This window comes from Panulirus ornatus, chromosome 7 (genome assembly GCF_036320965.1).
Source record: "Panulirus ornatus isolate Po-2019 chromosome 7, ASM3632096v1, whole genome shotgun sequence".
NCBI lineage: Eukaryota > Metazoa > Arthropoda > Malacostraca > Decapoda > Palinuridae > Panulirus > Panulirus ornatus.
The window spans coordinates 1,946,837-1,971,675 of NC_092230.1; the positions used below are offsets into that span (position 1 = coordinate 1,946,837).

At 44.9% G+C, this 24,839-nt stretch overlaps 1 protein-coding gene across 3 annotated transcripts in view; it reads left to right on the forward strand.

Annotated features, from left to right (window-relative positions):
• Positions 1 to 24,839, forward strand: part of LOC139749365 (uncharacterized) — a 492,874-nt gene that overhangs the window by 190,439 nt on the left and 277,596 nt on the right. Inside the window, exon 1 of one of the 3 annotated variants that reach the window (XM_071663123.1) lies at positions 2,210 to 2,639. The exons of the other annotated variants lie outside the window; for them this stretch is intronic. Coding sequence (XP_071519224.1) covers positions 2,446 to 2,639 — 194 coding nt within the window. The 5' untranslated portion in view covers positions 2,210 to 2,445. Of the gene's footprint in view, positions 1 to 2,209; positions 2,640 to 24,839 lie in introns of those variants that run through there. 3 annotated transcript variants of the gene reach the window in all.

A 24,839-nucleotide genomic window follows, 5' to 3' on the forward strand; every position in this document is an offset into this window, starting at 1 on the left:
GGTTAGTAACCAACTCACACCAGCTCTCCTCACACAGATCATATGACACATACCCTCTGTTAGTGTCATGGCTCATGACATTATATGAAGTGTCAGTGGTTCATGACACTATATGTAGTGGTGTCATGGCTCATGACACTACGCATCCTCTCATACGCTGGTCGTCAGAATGTTTTCAAATGCACTTTAATTCCAGTTTGGGTTGACCTTTACGGTTCTGGCCAGCCAGGTGAAGGTCATCTCGTCATCTATAATGCTCTTCAAAGGCCACTGAGTCCTGAGTACCTTTCCCAGTCCAGATGATCCCTTGAGTACGGCGGTACAGCCCTTGAGCACCACGGTACGGCCCTAGAGTACGGCGGTACAGCCCTTGAGCACCACGGTACGGCCCTTGAGTACGACGGTACAGCCCTTGAGCACCACGGTACACAACCCTTGAGTACGACGGTACAGCCCTTGATCACGGCGGTTAAGGCGACCTTAGCACGGATATACAAACATCCCCTGGGCTGAGTGCTGCTCCTCTGGCCGGAATTGTTCGTGCTGTGCTGAACGTATTGCGGAGGTTATCTTGGGTGGGTGGAGTCCTTCATCCCAGCTTGGACTATTTCATTTTCTCCCCAGTACTGGTTTGCTCCTTCCACCTCTGATGTCTGTCGCAAGAGCCATGATGTGCACTGGGTCATGAAACTCTTTTCTGCCCCTGAACCCCTCTCCGCTTTCATATCTGCTTGCAATCACTTTTAAGCTGGTATATCATCTGGTTCTTCTGTCCGTACATGTTACTGTCTGCATAAGTATGTTCTAAAAGCTTATGGGTAGTGATCAGGTCACCCATCACTCTTCTCTCTTACAAGATTGACAAATATGAGGATTCTGGCCTCTTCCTGTAACCCACCTCCCTTAATTCTGGTACCATCGTTATTGCCCTCCTCTGGACCTTCTCTATTAACTCTTCGTGCTTCTTTCGGTGTGATGACCATACATGAGAATCGTGTTCTATCATAGGCCATACATGAGAGGTGAGTGACTTGCTGAATATTTCCTGATCCATGAACATGATTGCATCTCTAAATCTGGCTGCAAACAGTGGGTCTTCTTCATCATTTTTGTAAGATGAGACTCCGGTGACAGATTAGGGACGATGTCGACTCAAGACTTTTCTCTCCAAATTGGAGGTGGAAAGATGGAGTGAAAAAGATTTTGTGTGATCGGGGCCTGAACATGCAGGAGGGTGAAAGGAGGGCAAGGAATAGAGTGAATTGGATCGATGTGGTACACCGGGGTTGATGTGCTGTCAGTGGATTGAATCAGGGCATGTGAAGCGTCTGGGGTAAACCATGGAAAGTTGTGTGGGGCCTGGATGTGGAAAGGGAGCTGTGGTTTCGGGCATTATTGCATGACAGCTATAGACTGAGTGTGAACGAATGGGGCCTTTGTTGTCTTTTCCTAGTGCAACATCGCACACATGAGGGGGGAGGGGGATGGTATTCCATGTGTGGCGAGGTGGCGATGGGAATGAATAAAGGCAGACAGTGTGAATTGTGTGCATGGGTATATATGTATGTGTCTGTGTGTGTATATATAAGTGTACTTGAGATGTATAGGTATGTATATTTGCGTGTGTGGACGTGTATGTATATTCATTGTGTATGGGGGTGGGTTGGGCCATTTCTTTCGTCTGTTTCCTTGCGCTACCTCGCAAACGCGGGAGACAGCGACAAAGCAAAATAAATAAATAAATATTATATATATATATATATATATATATATATATATATATATATATATATATATATATATATATTGGAAAGGATCACAATTTTGCGCGTGATCAAGATATTCCTACGAGTCCACGGTGAAAATGAAACACGATAAGTTCCCAAGTGCATTTTCGTGTAATAATCACATCATCAGGGGAGACACAAGAGTGAAATATAAGTCAGTTGATATACATCGAAGAGACGAAGCTAGGACGCCATTTGGTAAACATGTGATTGTCGCCTTTTACAACACGCACGGAATACGAAGGAAGTATTCTTTCTCCCCTATCCTTAGGGATGACATGTGTTTACATGTGTGTTTTCCTCCAGGTGAGATGTGTGTCTCTTGCAGCACTTACAAAAACATGTGGAAATAATTGATATATCTTAGATATCGAATCTTGTTGTCTTATAAGCCATAATCGTTAGTCTTATCAGTGAGTGTTATCTTGACGATACATCTAGATAACTTATACAGATGTGATCTATTTGCACTACAGTCATGACCAAGTTTCACAACAACTACAATACTGTATCAGAAAATAAGTGATAACAGAAACAAGTGACAATAGAAAACAGTGATAAAGGAAACGAGCGATAACACATATCAGGGATAACGAAATCAAGTGATAACAAGTGATGCCACCTTGCTAACGTGAATATTGAAGTCATTAGGAAGAAAATGTCAAGTGTAAGTCGTGTGGAACGCCCGGGCGGGAAGTCATCTGTACCGGATGCCAAGTGTAAACCAGGGCCACAGGAGGCAACTGGCACCGTGACCGGCACCGGCCGGGACCGGCACCGGAGGCCGACGGCTCTGATGCTGGAAGCCACCGCCTGTATTGACCTGGACAATATCGTCGAGCTTCCTCCAAGGTAATGTTGACCATGACCAATGTGTTACTGATTATGTACGATGGTGGGTTACCTGCTCTCTCTCTCTCTCTCTCTCTCTCTCTCTCTCTCTCTCTCTCTCTCTCTCTCTCACACACACACACACATATTTGAAATAACGCCCGTCAGCAGTAAGGATTCGAACCCGGTACCATTTGTGTGGTAGCTGGGTACACTAACACTCGCCTATACTGCTCATAATAGGGAAATGACTATTCGATAACTAGTAATGGTATACCCTTCGTCTCACGTCCATGAGCAACGGGGTCTAGACAGGTCATATCATGTAAGGCCCACATTACTCAGCAACCAGTAATTTTACCCACCTTACTGTCACATGTGCAAGTATACAAACACAAATATAGTGCAGATGAACGCCCATTGTCACAGAATACATCTCCAAAAGCAAGGATTCGAACGCTGTCGGAGAGCATTTTGCGTTCTGTGAAAGTGCGCTTTGCTCTGGTTTTTGCCCGTTGTGAGAGCGATGTCCCACGTCGACAGCGCGGTCTTCCTACTCCTGCCGGAGGCCCGGGGGTGGGAGGATGTTCAAGGTTAGGTGGTTGGTACCTGCAGGATGCGGGGGAGAGGTAGAAAAAAAAAAAAACATTAGAGGGTAACAGCCTGGAGTTAGTGAGCGCATGTGGTGGCCACAGTGAGTCGTCAGGGGAGGAAGGCACAGCTCCTGCAGGAGGGGGAACTAGCGGACGAAGGAGGTATGGAGGGGAAGGGGGTAGTCTGCAAGACGGGGAGGTCCTACAAGACGGGGAAATTGTAGCAGGGGAGGTCTCTCTCTCTCTCTCTCTCTCTCTCTCTCTCTCTCTCTCTCTCTCTCTCTCTCTCTCTCTCTCTCTCTCTCTCTCTCTCTCTCTCTCTCTCTCTCTCTCTCAGAGACATGTCTGGGAAGAGGTCGTGGTCGTGTGAGGCGGGCAGGTTCCTATATAGGAGACGGGCCTTGCTGGACGTCCGGGAACTCTTCCAGGGGAGGGAAGGATGGGCGGCACAGTGGGTGGTTGTATGGTCGCTGGAAGGACGGCAGCAGCAGCAGCAGAAGTTGCCACCGAAAGATACAAAACACGTATTCTATTCTTGGAATTTGGTGGGAAAGTTGTCTGTAAAGTAACGCAAATTGAATACAGAAGTCATGAGCGGGTTTCAACGAGTTGTGTGCAAGCGCTTGGGATTTATTTAGAAGTTCATCTTGAATTATTGAAGGGACAAGACGGCCTCGACTCTACGTGGGCGCTGCTGGGATCAGGATCTGCCCGGATGTCGTCCTGAGGATTTTAGTACAAGTGGTGTCTGTTATGTTATTCACCAAACATCTGTTGTTCTCCTGAGAAGTCCTTCGTACTTTTATTTGTTACATAAGTATAACATTGACCTTTCACGGATGAAAATACTGCTGTTTTGTGTGTGTGTGTGTGTGTGTGTGTGTGTGTGTGTGTGTGTGAGTAGACGAGGTAGTATGGCGAGGTCTGGTGTATGAAGGAACAAGGTGTTCTTGTGTATTGCTAACGGTTAGTTTCAGTCGTGTTATTTTTTTCAGATGAATAATAACCCAGGAAGAAGAGATTATCCTGTGGGATGGGGTGGCGTCAAGAATGGATGAAGGTGAGCAAGTATGAATATGTACATGTGTATATGTGTATATGTATGTGTGATGTGTGTGTGTGTGTATGTATGTTGTCTGTATGTGTGTATATATGTATATGAGTGGATGGGTCTTTCTTAGTCTGTTTCCATGCGCTAACTCGCTAACACGGGAAACGGAGGTCAAGTATCATTATTATTATTATTATCATATTACATATATATATATATATATATATATATATATATATATATATATATATATATATATATATATATATATATATATATGTAGAGAGAGAGAGAGAGAGAGAGAGAGAGAGAGAGAGAGAGAGAGAGAGAGAGAGAGAGACCCTGTAGCAATGAGAGGGAGGGCTCAGGTGGTTGTGTGTTGGCCCCTGCCAGTACCCCAGCTAACCCCAGGATCGCCCCGTCACGTATCCTTGGAGCAACCCATTAGGTAGTAGGTTGTTGACACCAGCCTGGGCCCAGGGTGGTACTAACGCCCTGGCTGAGGAGCGTTAAAGTGGTGGCCGGAACCATCTTACATCCTCCATGTCAGGATTGCTGGTCTTACTTTGTCTCATCAAAACGACGCCACCGGGCCAGTCCTGCCATCTGCTCCTAACAAGCACCACACACCTGCTCATACCTCGCTCATTTCCCTCACATAAGTCCTCTCGTCACCTCTTGTCTGCACAATCGGTTTTTGAATGAAATCGTGACGGAATCCGTCAAATCTATAGCCATAGCTGTTGTACGATAGTGAAGCCAAAGCTATAGTACGATAGTGAAGCCAAAGCTATAGCACGATAGTGAAGCCAAAGCTATAGTGCGATAGTGAAGCCAAAGCTATAGTGCGATAATGAGGCTAAAGCTAAGGTACGATAGTGAAGCCAAAGCTATTGTGCGATAGTGGAGCCAAAGCCATTGTGCGATAGTGAAGCCAAAGCTATAGTACAATAGTGAAGCCAAAGCTATAGTACGATAGTGAAGCCAAAGCTATAGTACGATAGTGAAGCCAAAGCTATAGTACGATAGTGAAGCCAAAGCTATAGTACGATAGTGAAGCCAAAGCTATGGTACGATAGTGAAGCCAAAGCTATAGTGCGATAGTGAAGCCAAAGCTATAGTGCGATAGTGAAGCCAAAGCTATAGTACGATAGTGAAGCCAAAGCTATAGTACGATAGTGAAGCCAAAGCTATAGTGCGATAGTGAAGCCAAAGCTTTAGTATGATAGTGAAGCCAAAGCTATAGTACGATAGTGAAGCCAAAGCTATAGTATGATAGCCAGAGGAAGGAGAGCGGTCGACCATCTGGGGTACGAGGTGAAGCCAGGTATTTAAAGAGGATGGGAAGATGGTGGTCTTGAGACAGACATCGTACAAACTTGCAAGGAAGAAAGGCGAAAGGTCGGAGGTAAAGTGTTTTCCGTGAGAGGCAAGGATACCGTCCCTCCTGACCCTCAGGATTCCCTCTGACCTGAGGAGGGGAATGGTCTGTGGGACGCAGGAGTGACAGGTCGCAGGAAGGTCTGAGAGTAAGTGAGAGGTTACCATGAAAGATGGGGGGTTATCTGTCCTTCACAGGGGACAAGGACAATATACAGCACAGGGTGGTCCCTGGTGCGTGTGAGTCAGGGACCTTGGTGGCCAGGGATGGTCCCTGGTGCGTGTGAGTCAGGGACCTTGGTGGTCACGGGTGGTCCCTGGTGCGTGTGAGTCAGGGACCTTGGTGGCCAGGGATGGTCCCTGGTGCGTGTGAGTAAGGGACCTTGGTGGCCAGGGATGGTCCCTGGTGCGTGTGAGTCAGGGACCTTGGTGGTCACGGGTGGTCCCTGGTGCGTGTGAGTCAGGGACCTTGGTGTTCACGGGTGGTCCCTGGTGCGTGTAAGTCAGGGACCTTGGTGGTCACGGGTGGTCCCTGGTGCGTGTGAGTCAGGGACCTTGGTGTCCAGGGGTGGTCCCTGGTGAGTCAGAATGGACTCGTTTGGGAAAGAAGGAATTCATATTTCAGTTCCTCTGACCTGTCGTGACCTCTGATCTGTGGGGAGTGTGGTGTACAGGGAGATAAGCAACATGTGAGGGAGGAGAGTTGGGAGGGAGAGGAGAGAGTTACAGTGTTTGATCAATGGACACACCAACACTGGACACAACACCACTGGTGGACACACACCACTGGACACACACCACTTGACATACCAACAATGGACACACACCACTGGACACACACCACTTGACATACCAACAATGGACACACACCACTTGACATACCAACAATGGACACACACCACTTGACATACCAACAATGGACACACACCACTGGACACGCACCACTGGTGGACTTGCACCACTGGTGGACTTGCACCACTGGACACACCACTGAGTGTGTTAGAGCAAGAGAGTATTCGAGCAGCTGTCACCAGCAGACCAGCCAGTCCTGTGCTGAGAGATACTCGCCTGTTATAAACCTGTCATCTGCTGAACATTACGAGAGTTCGAGTCCCTGTGACGAATTCCTGGCTCAGTGAATTGATTCTCTTTCTCCTCGGTGGGTCTGGTCACGTATTACTGTGGTGTGTGCGTTATGCACAGGAATGTTGTACAATAACATGATAACCTCTACATTTGGTCAACGATGTTGTATAGAAGTATAGTGCGCGTATGTATATCGTCCTTGGTGTACACTTGTTCTCTGATTGTCGTCTGTACACCAGGAACTGCTACACCCTCCAGATCTGTACGTCATGACGATTTGCCTGGTTTATTGCAATGCTCGACAGTATCTTCTGGTTTACCGTGAGGAATGTGTGTCTAATGGTTTATGGTAATCATTACAGAATGAGTTAGAGAGACAGATGGTGGAACACTGCCCCAGGGAGAACTGTGTTAGAGGCACAGATGATGGGCCCCGGAAGAACTGTGTTAGAGGCACAGATAATGGAACACGTCCTCAGGGAGATCATAGTTAGAATTTCACATAGTGGAACACGTCCCCAGGGATTCCTGTCCCCTGCACATCGCTTGTCTGTCGTCTCACGTTGCATGGTCTTACGTCATGACAGCTGCTGCTTCCTCTATGTTCAATATCAGATAATATTTTATTGTGGCAATACATGTGTCGTTTTCTGTTGTTAGATGCTGCGTGCCAGATAATAGTTGAGGGAGCACAACTCTGGCCCCAACCTGTTTCACGGACGTTATACACGTTGTGAATGGTTGTAGTTGATGCTCATTATAACCTCGTTAGAGTTGAGCCCATAGTTAGTTAGCATTGTATATTATTGCTATAGATATATACTAGGCTAAGCATATAGAACATACGTTATTTCATTCAATATTTGAATGTTCACTCATCTGTTCAGCCTCCCTCTTTGTCAGTCAGTGCTTGTAGCTTGTCTGTCATACAAGCGACGTGGTTTCTTGTTAGCTGAGGTTCAGTGTGGGACCATCACCTGCACCAGTGGTCCTACCCTGTCCAGCCAGCAGTCAGGTGATAACCATCTTGATCCAAATGTTTTCTATGGGGTAGCAGTCACGGGTCTTACGAGGCCAGCCCACTCATCTTGGGTTACCCAAGCCTGCCAACCCGCTGCTGGTCTGCTGTGGCCACGTGTGTGGGGGAAGAGATCCTGCACGAATATGATAGTTCCTGCAGGGAAGGGAACAGGAGGTTCCTTTCTCGAAGGGACGGAAGGAATAACTCCCGCAGGATTTGCACTTATTTTAGGGCTGCTTGTGAACCTCCCTTCAGTTCTGGTCATATCGCCCACCCCGTGGATGGAGGAGGCTTCGGGGGCCCACACGTTGCAGATGACACGTTTGGTACGTGATTCCTCATAGATGTTGTGACCTGTATTTGAAAATGAACATTAATGAAATAAGAACACTACATCTTGCAACTGTGAGTCGGTGCTGATGGTTACGGCGTTGGAGTTGGTTTGGTCTGGGTATGATGTTGGCTGTACTGTTGATGGAGATAATGGGAGTTATGGTAACAGAACTTCGAGAAATTGATAGGAAATTTAAATTTTCGATCTTGTAAATACTACGCGTGTTGAACAGGCCATTGGTCATCACGAAGGAAGCATAAGAATAGTAATATTTCGTTACTATAATTTGAGACCGCGAACTTGTGGCATAACAATAGCTTTAGCCTGTTTCACTGGACCTCGCTACATCATCTTTGTAAAATAGGTGACGACACACACACACACACACACACAGTGTTATGTCTTCTCCACACACGTATTCCACCCATCATGATTTGCTGAGCTGAAGGTCTTTCCATACTTGCTCACATCACTCAGATGTCCAGTTTCCTCCCAGCTCGCTTGACCCACTTGGCCACAGTGGTGGGCGAGATGAATAAATGGTCCGTATCCTGTGACCAGTTCTCTTGATGGACGACCATCTTGGCCTCGCACAGTTAAATAATTTTGTTGCCTGTCCATAATGAGGCTGGGGGATGCCTGGCCTCGCCTCGCCTGCAGGGTGCACATAACACTTAAGTTTACCCCAGAGACTGGCTGACTGACTGTCTCTAACACCTTAGGTTAACTGTGATTTAGCTTCATCTTTATACTCGCGACAAAAGTTACCGAGTCGCCCATATCAATACACCTGCGATGGTGGGCACGTTCATAGTCCTGGTTGAATTAGTTAGGTCCCACTTCATATGAACATTAGTTAGGTCCCACTTCATATGAACATTAGTTAGGTCCCACTTCATATGAACATTAGTTAGGTCCCACTTCATATGAACATCAATGTTATCGATGGGGAGATTTTGCTGTTAACTAGTTGATTAACAAAGACCGATCCATCATGTGTGGTAGAACTGGGATTGTGTTGGTGGTGTGGTGGTTGTGTGAGGTAGGGAGAGAAAGGATTAGGTTGCGAAGCCATGTCTTGAGGTATGAGGGCTGCCTTTTACATCTACTAGCAATTCTTAGTGCGACACACAAGTATCCAGATAAAGCTACTCAACAATAACATCTCATATAGGAATACGTCGTCAGCATAATGGATGTGATGTTCAGTGATCATATATAGAACTGTTATTCGCTGGCAGACCACAGCCAGACACGGTCAGCACACGTGCTAAACTTTAGCGCTACACGCTGCCAAAGGTTAGGCCAGCCTGAGTGTGAGGTATTTCTGTGATTTGCTTCGTCAGTGACAACATCAAGAACATAAACACGACGGGAGGAACCCAAGCCTGTCTACGGCCAGCCTGTCATATATATGATGTGTGTGTGTGTGTGTGTGTGTGTGTGTGTGTGTGTGTGTGTGTGTGTGTTCGTATAACCTGAGATAGAGATGCCTCGTTCGTTTCACCAAGTCATTTGGCTGAAATTGACCTTTAACAGGTTGTTAAGAACAGGACGGAAGGGATGGGAGATTAAGGGGTTGGTATGGTTAATGACCAGCTTTAGGGTAATGGTTAGGGTGGGGGAGGGGGTTTGACATGAGTAATGGGGACTGTGAGGTAGGATTAGGGGTGACAAGGTCTAGGTAGGTAGGCAGGTAGGTAGGTAGGTTGTGGGTCAGTATTAATGATTCCTGGAAGCGACCATTATGAGGTGATTACAGTTAGTGACAGTGATGAGGCTGTGTGTAATAGTGACGTGAGGATGACATGATAGTGACGTGGGGATGACATGATAGTGACGTGGGGATGACATAGTAGTGACGTGGGGATGACATGATAGTGACGTGAGGATGACATGATAGTGACGTGGGGATGACATAGTAGTGACGTGGGGATGACATGATAGTGACGTGGGGATGACATGATAGTGACGTGAGGATGACATGATAGTGACGTGAGGATGACATGATAGTGACGTGAGGATGACATGATAGTGACGTGGGGATGACATGATAGTGACGTGGGGATGACATGATAGTGACGTGAGGATGACATGATAGTGACGTGGGGATGACATGATAGTGACGTGGGGATGACATGATAGTGACGTGGGGATGACATGATAGTGACGTGAGGATGACATGATAGTGACGTGAGGATGACATGATAGTGACGTGAGGATGACATGATAGTGACGTGGGGATGACATGATAGTGACGTGGGGATGACATGATAGTGACGTGAGGATGACATGATAGTGACGTGGGGATGACATGATAGTGACGTGGGGATGACATAGTAGTGACGTGGGGATGACATAGTAGTGACGTGGGGATGACATAGTAGTGACGTGAGGATGACATGATAGTGACGTGAGGATGACATGATAGTGACGTGGGGATGACATGATAGTGACGTGGGGATGACATGATAGTGACGTGGGGATGACATGATAGTGACGTGGGGATGACATGATAGTGACGTGAGGATGACATGATAGTGACGTGAGAATGACATGATAGTGACGTGAGGATGACATGATAGTGACGTGGGGATGACATGATAGTGACGTGGGGATGACATGATAGTGACGTGAGGATGACATGATAGTGACGTGGGGATGACATGATAGTGACGTGGGGATGACATAGTAGTGACGTGGGGATGACATAGTAGTGACGTGGGGATGACATAGTAGTGACGTGGGGATGACATGATAGTGACGTGGGGATGACATAGTAGTGACGTGGGGATGACATGATAGTGACGTGGGGATGACATAGTAGTGACGTGGGGATGACATAGTAGTGACGTGGTGGTATAGATGATATGATGATGGACTGGAGGTTGTGGGTATTGATATGGGTAGGTAGTAGTGATGAAGTGATAAGAATACAGGAGGGTTGTGGACCAGTGATAATAACAAGGATACAGAAAGATTAATGTGATGGGGATAACGCTAACTGGGAGGAGGGAGGGGGGTGAAAGTGGCAGGATCGTGATGTCTCATGATTGAGGCTGGTAGTGACGAGGGAGAGGGTGGGTTGGCAGTGTGAGTTACGATGAGTTGAGAAGGGTAGAGGGAGCTATGAGGTAGCAGTGATGAAGGAAATTGGGACAGTAGAGGGTTGTGAGGCAGTGAGGATGAGGAAGAGCGGGAAGAGGTTTGTGGCAGTAAATGGGATTGTGATAGAGGTGATCAGGACGACCGAGAAATGACGGGTTATAATGGAGGAATGACGGGTTATAGTGGAGGAGTGGCAGGTTATAACGGAAGAATGACGGGTTATAGTGGAGGAATGACGGGTTATAGTGGAGGAGTGGCAGGTTATAGTGGCAGTATTTCAGGAAATCGGCCAAGCTGTTAGTGACAGCATGTTCCTGGCTAATAGATAAGGGGTGTGTCTGAGGAAAGCATACGTGTGCTTGCTTGCCACACATTCATTACTTCCATAAGGCATATTCAACTGAATGTTGCTGACGAGAAAAATCATTTCAGTTCAGTCATACACTGACTGGTCTAACATCAGACAACAATATGATTGTTTAATTTGTGATTAAGATTTAACTGGAGCTGGAGAAAATGTCTGTGTGATTTATTATACCCGAAGGAGCAATTTTCATTTATTTCTCCAAAGTTTTGTCTGTGAACACATGTGTTATACTGTTATCATTTGTACTAGTGTGAAATATTACGAATTGACATTAACATTTTGTTCTATGTCGCTTGCTATTTCCGGGAATGGTTCAATGTGTATACAACATACATAAACGCAACACTATGGCGAGAACTTGCTATCAGAATAGCTTAGATTGGGAACTGCAGTCAGGAAAATGCTTAGCGAATAGCATTTGGAAGACTGGGCAAGAAATGTAGACAATACAATTGTGTAAACATTATTGCTACAGCACTTCGGGGCATAACTGATCTTAGTGAATAAAGTGCACCATTAATAGATTCATTGCTCAAATTTCATTTTATATTTAATCTGTAAATGTAAGAGCTGAGTCGGTATTGATGACAGTGATCATCTGTAGTTCTTCAGACGTGCATAAACTAAGATGTAATGATCGTGAGATATGAGCGTGCGTCTCGTCCTACACATAGCATGGGTCTGGGCTTCACTTGTCACCAACACACGCTTCCGAGCACGGTATGTGCCCGTATATATCTGGGCTGGCATGAGGACTCTCTCTCTCTCTCTCTCTCTCTCTCTCTCTCTCTCTCTCTCTCTCTCTCTCTCTCTCTCTCTCTCTCTCGTCATGCTGAATCCGCTGATCCGTCCCTGCCTCGGTCGTGGAGTGTGGCGTCATCCACCGCTGCATCACGACCTCAGCATCATGACCTCAGCATCATGACCTCAGCATCATGACCTCAGCATCATGACCTCAGCATCATGACGTCAGAGTATCATGCAACATGACGTCAGACAATCGTGCATTAAACAACAAATGTTTATTTGTTATGCTTCACCATCTTAGCACGCTGCTCCCGTCATAGTGTCCACTTCATGAGCCAAGTTGTTCCGTATATATTAATCCAACATTAAAGAAATCAATGTAAATCGTCGTGAAAATTTTCTTCGGAGTATCGGTCATTGTGATCATACGGTACACTTCTGCATACGTCTGGCAGAGGGTCAGCTGATGGGGCCGTCCCGTGAGGATTGCTGCCGCTGGTCACAAAGGAGATATACAAGTATTCCCTTCATAAGTTTGGTGTTACATACACCCGCTGTCACCTTCCCTCACCATCCACGAAAATGATTTCATACAATTGGTGTTGAGAAGTGTAGCGTTATTGTAGAAGTAGAATATAATATTCTCTACTACAAGATATGAATAACACATACATGATGAAGAATCCTGTGATGTTTTGTATCAGGTGTATAATGTGGGTTATTAAACTGGGTTTACACAGCGTGATGGTCCTCGTTCCACAAAGCACCTGGTTACACTATCATACCCTCGTTTAATTCTGGGGTATATGATAGCTGGTCCATAATAACTGTTTCAGCCGTTTTCTTTGTATATATATATATATATATATATATATATATATATATATATATATATATATATATATATATATATATATATATACACTTTACTTTAATCCCACCAAAGCGTAGACGAAAGATTGAAAGGAACTTCATTATAAGATGGTGACACCCCGCCCCCAATCGTCGACCAAGGTACAGGGGAAGGAGGAGGATATGATGTAAATCCGGATGCTGCTGTAGATAATGTAAATAATCATGATTATGTTTGCGTTGGAAATCAAGCATTAGTTGCAGATGAAGTTCAGATTTCAGTTGATGTTTTAAGCTTCCAGTTGATCTTCAGATTAATCAGGATGTGAGAGTTCAAAATAACCCTGGTGGTGATCCTCCATCAGGAAGTTAAACCACCGTCAGCACTTCATAACCTTCCGTGTTTTGGAAGTTCTGTGACTACAGCTGACTACTCTTCTGGTATGAGAAGGTATCTAGGTCAAGTTGAATGGGAAAGCCTGTTGAATGGCCTCAATGTTAAAAGAAAGTTTGATTTGTTCAAAGACGTGTTTGAATGAATAATTCGCAGGTTTGTACTTAAGAATACCAGAAAAAAAACCACAATACAGATTAGAAAACCTCCATGGCTCAACATAAGGGCAGAAAAATTACGAAAAAAGAGATACAATTTTTTTTTTAAATGATAGACAATCCAGAAAGCATGAACGAAATATACGATATAAAAGACAACAAAGCCACCAGAGCAGTGGAGAAAGCTCCGAGGAAGTTTGAGATAAACCTTCCAGGAAATATCAAAAAGGGCAACAAATCTTTCTTCAAGTATTATGATTCTAAGTCAAGGATGACTGACGATAATAGCAGTGTAAATAGTTGATGATGTACAAACTGTCTCGCTTCTGAATGAACACTCCAGCTCGGTGTTCACGTATGAAACCCTACCTGACCTTCCCGACCCACTGAAAGTTTTCACCAGATCACGAGAAGATCATCAGTCTACTACAGTCATCTCCCCAGTTGGTGCATAGGAAACTCCCAGACCTCAAGTCTGGCAAAGCTTCCGGAGCAGATGATTCACACTCTTCTTTTCTCAAGGAAATTGCAATTGCAGATGTCACCCTTAGACATTTTTCAGGCCAGTCTAAGAGAACATGCGGTCCCCACAGACTGGAAGAACACCACTGTGTCTCGATTCTTCAAGAAAGGCTGACATAGCCGAAGATCAAGTTACAAAGCTGTTAGTTTAACAAGCCAAGTCAGTAAGGTGATGGAGGCTACTCACAGAGATGTCATTATATCACACTTGGTCCGCTTGAAGCTTGCCAGACGCAGTCATCATAGGTTCATAAGTGGTCGTTCTTGCCTTACGAACTTCGGTTCTTGGAGGAAGTCATCAAATACCGTGATGACTAGTCATCCTGTTGACTTACTCTTGTCTCGACTTCAGTAATGCCTTTGTTAAGGTCTCCCCACAATAGCTTGATTAGGAAAGTGAAAATTGACGACATCTCTGACAAAATTGACGACTGGATTGAGAAAAACTCGGGAACCGTAACCGGAAAGTGGTTATCAATGGAGTGCCTTCGATCTGGTCTCTTGTAAAGAATGGTGTGCCTCATGGCTCTGTGCTGGGACGGCTGTTATTCGTTATACATATCAGTGACACTGACAGTGATGTAATCAGCTCTTTGTCCAAGATTGCAGATAATACTTTATTCAGAATAGCCTCGGTAGATGATGCTGTATGCTTCCAAGGAGACCTTAGAACCATGTTTGAGTGGTCCATTCAGTGGCAACTGTTATTCAACTCGGACAAGTGTGTTGTGCTCCACGTGGGACGCAGTAACCTACAGTATGATAATTATTACCTTGGTGGACAGTCTCGTAAAGTCAGTGTTTGAGGAGAAAAATCTTTGCCCGATCATCCATCAGTCCTTAGAGGTGACGGAGCAGTGTATAGCTGCCGCCAAGAGAGCGAACCATATCCTGGGTATGGTCACAAAGGCCTTTGTCTACAGAGGGAAATATATTACGCCACAGTTGCATAAGTCCTTGGTGAGACCTACCTCACTCAGACTACTGTGTTCTAGCATGGAGGCCACGCCAACAAAAAGATCTTGATCTACTTGAGAAGATGCAAAGGAGGTGGAATAAAATGATGAGCTCAGAAGCACGGAGGCTCAAAAAACGAATCTGACAACACTGGAGAATAGACGTCTTCGAGCAGACCTGGTATAAGTGTTTGAATTCAAGGGGGTCAAAAAGTTGACCAAGAAATATTCTTCACAATGTGAGAAGCAATGATAAAAGAACATCCATGTTATTGCATCATGCACGATTGGATCCTAGCATCCAATCGTGCATGATGCACGATTGGATGCTAGGAAGTATTTTTTTTCTTTTTTTGCAAAGAGTTATAGACCATTGGAATGACCTTCGCCGTGCAGCAGAGGTTATAAATGCCTTCAAAGGTCACCTCGAAAAGTATCCAAGACAGAGAGGGAGTTCACACGAGCCAGAGAGCATCTAGGTCCCCGCTCCGTCGTCGACCACTGCTGTAAAACGTCGTCGTGTAAGAAAGAAACGTATAGGGATACCTTGTATGTAAGGATATATATATATATATATATATATATATATATATATATATATATATATATATATATATATATATAATAATCATCCAGCTCCACCTTCATACAATGTAGATTGTAAATTTAGTGTTTCGTACTCTGCAATTTACTTTCACCTGAAGATGCCTAATGCATATTAGTGTGTGACGTAAGCACTTTTTCATGTTCACTCATCAAGATCCACCTTACTCTTGAAGTAGTTCAGTTTTCTGGGCAGATTTTCTACATGTCTTGGAGCTTTACTTGTTACGAGAGAATAAGCGAAGGCAACTTCTTCATAATTCCATGATCTGTTTACCAATGTAAACAACGTCTCGTCTATGCGTTAGGCATCTCCGAGTGTAAGGTAGGCTACGCAAGGCACTAAATCTACAATCATCATCGTAGGAAGGTGCAGCTAGAAGCAAAGAATAGTCTCGCGAGATGGTATATAAGACAGGCCAGGTGCATGGGGTATTGGATAGTGGGAAGGGAGGGAAAGAAATATGGAGGAAGCGAGGGAAAGAAATATGGAAGAGGGAGGGCGGCAGACAGCCAGATGGCAGCCCGACCCGTGGCCAGGTGCTGTGACCTCACTCACTAGCCTGATCCTCACAGATCTCCTGGCAAGGACTCAGTGCCGCAGGCGACGTTGACGTGGAGGTCTTCCTCTTGCCGTCGAATCGGTCGACCATCAAATAGGGGGAATGTGGCCACCATGATAGATTGTATGTTGACTGATGCAGCTCCTGTCACATATATGGACAGCTTACAAAACTCGCGGGCGCCGTTCGTCCGTGGGTGATGCGATGATACGCGTGTATCATTTCATATCATCAGCTGTGAGAATCAGGCCATGTTCCCGCCAGTGGTGTTGTCAAGGTGGCCCTTCACTGATGTGGTTACTGATGGGTCGCCCCCCAGAGCACACCTAGTCTGACTAGTATAACATACACTTTGCGTTGCGCAGTTCCTCAGTCACACAGCGGTGTTGATCGACCACACTGGCTTCAGCCAGAATGTCCTGCCGTAGGGACACTGGTGTTGCTATGCTTGGTAAGGTTGTCTGGTTGTGTGGTTTTGTAGTTCGAGAACTCACAGCACTTGTCATTGTCCGTAGGGGGTACAGTGTGGTTTTTTGGCCATGATATCCTCGACTGCTTTTCCATCTTGTTTGTATGCTGGAGGGAATATGTTACGACAACAGACGGTCAAGTTGTTTAACTGCTCCAGTGGAGGTGGTGTCGTGTACCGGTGCAGAAGGTTCTTCAGAAGAGCATTGAAATTAGTGTTGGAGTAGTCGTTGTTGACGAGGATATGAAGGTCCCCTCGGTGATTCTTGATGAAAGAGAGGCCGCGAGGAACATCTCTGCAATGCTCTGTGGGTGGATGTCTGCCCTTGTAACGCTATCCTTGTATCTATCGGTACAACCCCCCAATCACCATCCAGACACTGGCCGTGCGTCCGTTTGGTTTCCTATAAACGTCACATACAAATCGCTCTCCCTTACTTGTTCCTCAGACGTCGAGGAAAGAGAGACGTTGGCTAATACTTCTCCCCTCGGCTAAGTGGAGGCCTGACACGTCTCGCATCTTCTCTCCCAGCAGGTGTGACGTGTTCCCTTGTCTGTGCACACACGGGGCTATCATCAACGTACCGGCAGTTTTTATGGAACGCTGGTTTAAGACCACGATCTCAACGTATATATATATATATATATATATATATATATATATATATATATGTGTGTGTGTGTGCGTCGAAAAATTATGCTTACTCACTGATTTCCCGCGTTAGCGAGATAGCGCCACACGAAGAAAAGGCCTATCTAACTTATCATCGACCGGGCCAAAGATGAGGATAACCAGCTGGGTTGGCTTTGAGCCGACTGCCTCAGCCAGGAATCGAACCCTGGCGTGCAGATGAGTGGCAGGCAATGCATGAAGCACGTCATGTTCTCTTTGCTTTCATGCTGATGGAATCGTTATGCACGTGTATGTTGACTGATGACATTTTGATAACAGTTTCGTCATGAATCGATAGATAACGCGATGTAGATAACGAACTGATGTATAGTGTTGTTGGAGGTAACGACTTGATGCGTACTGATGTTGGAGGTCATGAACTGTGTATATTGATGTTGGAGGTCATGAACTGTGTATATTGATGGTGGCAGTCATGAACTGTGTATACTGATGCTGACGGTCAAGAGGTCAGAAATTAATATTTTTTTATAGCAGTTATGATGTGGTGTTTAATGATGTGGAAGGTCATGATGACCTGGAGTGTACTGGCGCTGGAGGTCACGAACTGGTATATATTGATGATACAGGTCATTAAGTGGAGTATATTGATGACGGAAGTAAGAAATCGGTGTATATTGATGTTGGAGGTCATAGACTGGAGGTTGTTGATGTTGGAGGACTGGAGTTTGTTATTGTTGGAGGTCATAAACTGGATTTTGTTGATGTTGGAGGTCATAGACTGGAGATTGTTGATGTTGGAGGTCATAGACTGTGGTGTAGTGGTGTTGGAGGTCATAGACTGGAGTTTGTTGATGTTGGAGGTCATAGACTGGAGTTTGTTGATGTTGGAGGTCATAGACTGGAGTTTGTTGATGTTGGAGGTCATAGACTGGAGTTTGTTGATGTTGGAGGTCATAGACTGTGGTGTTGGAGGTCTGCTTGTAGGTCTAAGAAAACAGATACATTGATTAATAGCTAAGGGTTTATTGGATATAGGCAGCCATCCGGCTGAAAACACAGCTGAGATGTTTCACAGAACCGTGAGGTCAGGAGAGTTGCTAGTTCACTGATCACACAAAAGCTTAAGATTAGCTTGAGCTGAATAATGGCACACTGTGGATAAGCAAATGGGTGAGGTAAATCTAACTTTACCAGTGGTTGCCATACTTGGAGGACGTATAAAAAAAATTACGATTATTGATTAAAAGAGATCGATAAGGAAGTCCTGAGCTCACGTCATTCAAGAGAAATCTCTTTGATTAATATAGCCGTCAGCCTCACCCGTGCCTCAACCATGACATCTGTGGTCAGGGTTGAGTCTTGTGCATGTCATGGTTACCACTCTGACTCATTGCTCCTCACTAACATCTTCCCTCACCCTCAGGTACTTCATGATTTATCTCATGGTTCTCACTGTCTGATTTAGTCTGGTTTTCTCGTCTTCTAATTATTTTTTTCTTAATGGATTTTGCTTGTAGCTATGGCGTGATGTGCAATGCCCAGTCGTGGATCCATGAGAAAGCTTACGGTTTTTTATTTGATCCACTTTGTAGTGAGCTGTGTGGTGTGGTGTGTGGCTGTGTGGTGCGGTGTGTGGCTGTGTGGTGTGGTGTGTGGCTGTGTGGTGTGTGGTGTGGTGTGGTGTGTAACTGTAGTGTGGTGTGTGACTATGTGGTGTGGTGTGTGGCTGTGTGGTGTGATGTGTGGTTGTGTGGTGTGGTGTGTGGCTGTGTGGTGTGGTGTGTGGTGTGGTGTGTAAATGTAGTGTGGTGTGTGACTGTGGTATCGTGTGGTGTGTGGGTGTGGTGTGGTGTGTGACTGTGGTGTGGTGTGTGACTGTGGTGTGGTGTGTGACTGTGGTGTGGTGTGTGACTGTGGTATGGCGTGGTGTGTGACTGTGGTGTGGTGTGTGACTGTGGTGTGGTGTGCAGATGAAGACGGACAAAAGAAGGTCGATGGTCTGTCTGTGTGTGAGGACGTGGAAAACCATCGTCCATATGTCATCCTGTACAGTAGAGCGTCTTTACCCTCTGTCTGTCATTACTTACCTGATGGGAATCCAAGTATACCTCCTCACTGTTACCTGTTTGTGCTTTGCTATTTTTGTAGTACAGTGAAGACCTCTGTACTCTTGTGCATCCTCTCTTACCTGTGTGTGTGTGTGTGTGTGTGTGTGTGTGTGTGTACTACTGTGAGGGGAGGGAGCTCTACACCGGTGGGGCCCCATCTCTTGAACTTTCTCTACTATCATACAACTTTTTTTAAAGTTTTGTACATTGTCTACATTCACTCCGTCATAACCTAGTTTATTCTATTCCTACGCCAAACTTGTGCTATAAAAACTACTTGTTTACTTACGTGTAACAAGTATCTTGCTTTCATACTATGTCCTGTGGTTGTTCTATCCTGTTCTGTACCTGTTCTCTCCTGTTCTGTGCTTGTTCTCCCCCGACATCCCTCGAAAAACCGTTCACAATTTACGTCATCAAATTGGTTTAAAGACTTCATTGTATTGATCAGGTCGGCCCTTCCTGTCTTCTCTCAGCCATGGTGGACAGATATAATCTCCAGCCCATTCCCTGTAACTCTCCTTTAGCCTAATACCATCTTTGGTCCTCTCCTCTGGACTTTCTCTGTTAGCTCTTTGTATACTTCTGTAGGTGCTGGTAATTCGAGCCTGATGGGATCTGACCGGCGTAGACCCCGGTGCTCATAGATGTGAGATGAAGGGTATTCCACTACTAGTGATCGAATAGTCATTTCCATATTTAGGGATGATCATAGCCGAGCGGTTAGCGCTTCCCAACTAATACGCAAATGTTCCGGGTTCGATTCCTTGCTGTTGGAGGGCATTAGGTGTTCTTTGAAAAGAGTGCGTTTATATGCTCTATATATATATATATATATATATATATATATATATATATATATATATATATATATTTCTTTCTTTCTTTCATACTATTCGCCATTTCCCGCGTTAGCAAGGTAGCGTTAAGAACAGAGGACTGGGCCTCTGAGGGAATATCCTCACCTGGCCTCGTTCTCTGTTCCTTCTTTTGGAAAATCAAAAAAAAATGAGAGGGGAGGATTTCCAGCCCCCCGCTCCCTCCCCTTTTAGTCGCCTTCTACGACACGCAGGGAATACGTGGGAAGTATTCTTTCTCCCCTATCCCCAGGGATATATATATATATATATATATATATATATATATATATATATATATATATATATATATATATATATGTATATATATATATATATATATATATATATATATATATATATATATATATATATATATATATATATATATATATAAGCCAGACTGGGTCAGTCTGCCTTCTGATACTTTCCCAGCAGATAACCTAGTCACAAACCATCAGGTCTTGTGTTATCCGTCCTTCCTTCGTACTGTCCTCCAGCAGATAACCTCGTTACCGGCCATTATATCGTCTGTTCTCTATCCTTCCTATGTACAGTTATCTGGCTTTCTCATGTACTGTCCTTCAGTAAATATTCTCGTCACAGACTTTAATGTCATCTGTTATCTGGCTTTCCCGTTACCGTCTAGAGTAACACCAAGAAGCTTGGTAGACTGAACAACCTGGATCGGACTGGGGTCTAGTGAGACAGTAGGGGGTGGGACAGGTATGTTGGAAGCCAGGCTGATGTGCATGACCATAGTCTTGGTTTGGTTAAGTGTCATGTCGGTGGACCAGACTGAGTTCTGGAAATGACCAGCAGTGTTCTGGAGGACCATGTAGTCCGTAGGATGAGTTGTCAACACACAACAGTGGCAGAGTCGTCGACCTACTCTTACCGAGTTGGTGCTTCCATCAGGTCATACTTGACAAGGAAGAGGAATGACAAGGATCCTTTCTACGTTCCCTAGTGACCGTCACGGTTGAGGGACTGGAAAGTGGAAGTGTATAGCCTGGCAACGCACATTCTGCTTTTCAATCATCTATCATCACTATAACTTCTAGCTTTAAGTTCCATGATAACTGTAGGTGATGGTTCATGATAGGGATGGTGACAAGCTGATATCGCATGTACACAATAGCAAAGTAACATTTTATATGAAATAACCTAGGCAATATTTCTTGTTAATATTTTAATGTTTTTTTTTTTTTTTTTTTTTTAAACTACTAAGGAGCTCTAAAGCCAAAACGAATTTCATTTTGTATTACATTTTGTATAACAATTTGACGAATAAAGTATCTTCTTATCTGACGAAGGCCAAACATTCGCCTTGGGAGGAGGATTTTTGCAACGCAATGTTAGCGTGTTGTCAGGATTCTTAAAGCCTTGCTGAACTGAATTAATGTCAGAAATACGAAGGTCTTGTGGCTCCTTTTTTTTGATTCTGATAGACAACCAGAAGTTAACAGAGGAGAGGGTAGTAGAGGAGGCCTTCCTGTTACCAGACTGCTCTGGAGCTGTAGCCATTGTGTTGTCTATGGAAAGGGAATCAAAACAGAGAACTTTCATTGTATAGATTGGAGATGATGATGATGATGTCACAGTGTTGTAACGTATGAAGGGATTGTGGGGGTTCTTGACGTCTATATTGGGAGGTGGCTATAAGGTCTTCCATTACAGGGGCCTTTTGCTTAACGGGGAAACCGCTGACGACGGTGCAGAGATGGGGGGGAGAGGTCTGTGTGCAGGCCCACATGGCGGGGCATCACGTGGGTACAAACATACTCCTTTTGTGGGCGTTAATTTCAGAGGGCTGGAGGTCCCCAACCCAAGTCTCTCAAGCCGGCAGTGTGCAGGGTCGCCCACCGTAACCACATATCATTTTCTTCCCACACCTCAGACTGTCCGGGGGTAACTCCTCTTATTTTCTCGTCATTATTCCAAGAGCTTCGAAGACCAGCAGAGAAAAAGAAAATGGAAAATGATACGTCGATACTCGTCTCACGTCTTCTTTACGTCGTCTTGTCTTGTGATGTGGGGACGGTGGTCGGTGATGAGTTCAGCCAGAATGTATCCGCTGTACCACGTCGCTACACTCGGCCATCAACACCACTCACCCACCCCCCTCTCCTCCCAGTTTCCTTCATTGCCTTCTCATCTCCGCTGCAGTCTCTCTCTCTCTCTCTCTCTCTCTCTCTCTCTCTCTCTCTCTCTCTCTCTCTCTCTCTCTCTCTCTCTCTCTCACACACACACACACACGCATACAATTTAGAACCATTTATTCCTCAGCCATTTTTACTGGACGGGTCAAAAGCAAAAGACCAAAATGTTCCAACATCTCACCGGTTATACACTGGTCAGTTAAGACAATTCAAAAACTTTGAAAGAAGTTTCCTTCGTGTCAGCTGAACGATGTGTTCCCACGTCCTCTTCTTTGTCAAGGTCAAGTACGATAAGCCATCAGTGTGGTCATGTCATGTCTGTCATGTGACAGTATGATCATACCTATCACGTGACAGTATGGTCACGTCTGTGTCACTTGAAATGACACAGAAACCTGTCACCTCACACGAGGCGGCGGTTATGGTTCATTATGGCTATACACTTACCGTGGGTAGCCTACCATCGAGGAGATTGTTGCTTAGCACTATCTGCTTCTCGGTTATCAATACTCCATCCCAGCCATAGGCAATGTGGGGAGAGGAAGGTAGATTAGATCATACAGCTGGGGATTTAATCTTACAGCCTGGGATTTAATCATACAGCTGGGGATTTAATCATACAGCTAGGGGTTTTAATCTTACAGCTTGGGATTTAATCATACAGCTGGGGATTTAATCATACAGCTAGGGGTTTAATCATACAGCTAGGGATTTAATCATACAGCTGGGGATTTAATCATACAGCTGGCGATTTAATCATACAGCTAGGGAGTTAATCATACAGCTGGGGATTTAAACATACAGCTAGAGATTTAATCATACAGCTGGGGGTTTAATCATACAGCTAGGGATTTAATCATACAGCTAGGGAGTTAATCATACAGCTGGGGATTTAAACATACAGCTAGAGATTTAATCATACAGCTGGGGGTTTAATCATACAGCTAGGGATTTAATCATACAGCTGGGGATTTAATCATACAGCTGGGGATTTAATCATACAGCTGGGGATTTAATCATACAGCTGGGGATTTAATCATACAGCTGGGGATTTGATCATACAGCTGGGGATTTAATCTTACAGCTGGGGATTTAATCATACAGCTGGGGATCTAATCATACAGCTGGGGATTTAATCATACAGCTGGGGATTTAATCATACAGCTGGGGATAAGATCATACAGCTGGGGATTTAATCATACAGCTGGGGATTAGATCATACAGCTGGGGATTTAATCATACAGCTGGGGATTTAATCATACAGCTGGGGATTAGATCATACAGCTGGGGATTTAATCATACAGCTGGGGATAAGATCATACAGCTGGGGATTTAATCATACAGCTGGGGATTAGATCATACAGCTGGGGATTAGATCATACAGCTGGGGATTAGATCATACAGCTGGGGATTTAATCATACAGCTGGGGATTTAATCATACAGCTGGGGATTTAATCATACAGCTGGGGATTTAATCATACAGCTGGGGATTTAATCATACAGCTGGGGATTAGATCATACAGCTGGGGATAAGATCATACAGCTGGGGATTTAATCATACAGCTGGGGATTTAATCATACAGCTGGGGATTTAATCATACAGCTGGGGATTTAATCATACAGCTAGGGATTTAATCATACAGCTAGGGATTTAATCATACAGCTAGGGATTTAATCATACAGCTGGGGATTTAATCATACAGCTGGGGATTTAATCATACAGCTGGGGATTAGATCATACAGCTGGGGATAAGATCATACAGCTAGGGATTTAATCATACAGCTGGGGATTTAATCATACAGCTGGGGATTTAATCATACAGCTGGGGATTTAATCATACAGCTGGGGATTTAATCATACAGCTGGGGATTAGATCATACAGCTGGGGATAAGATCATACAGCTGGGGATTAGATCATACAGCTAGGGATTTAATCATACAGTTATCATCATACAGGTAGTAAACATAGGGCATCATCATCTTAGGAATCAGGATGAGTGCATTAAGCACGACAGTACGAGCCTTAGGTACGTCGCCCTGCCCTTAGACCTGACCCTTCGGATTCAGGTCTAAGGGCAGGTGAAAGGGCAAGGGCCTTACCAGAGAAGGGACGGCTGTTGTAAGATAAGGTCGTCGGGAATCTCTCTTACATAACCCCAGGCTGTCAACAAACATCAGCTCAGTGACGTGTTTCCCCTCTATCTCTACTCTTTAAACATCGCCCCAGATCCCACTTCCTATCCAGATTCCCCTGA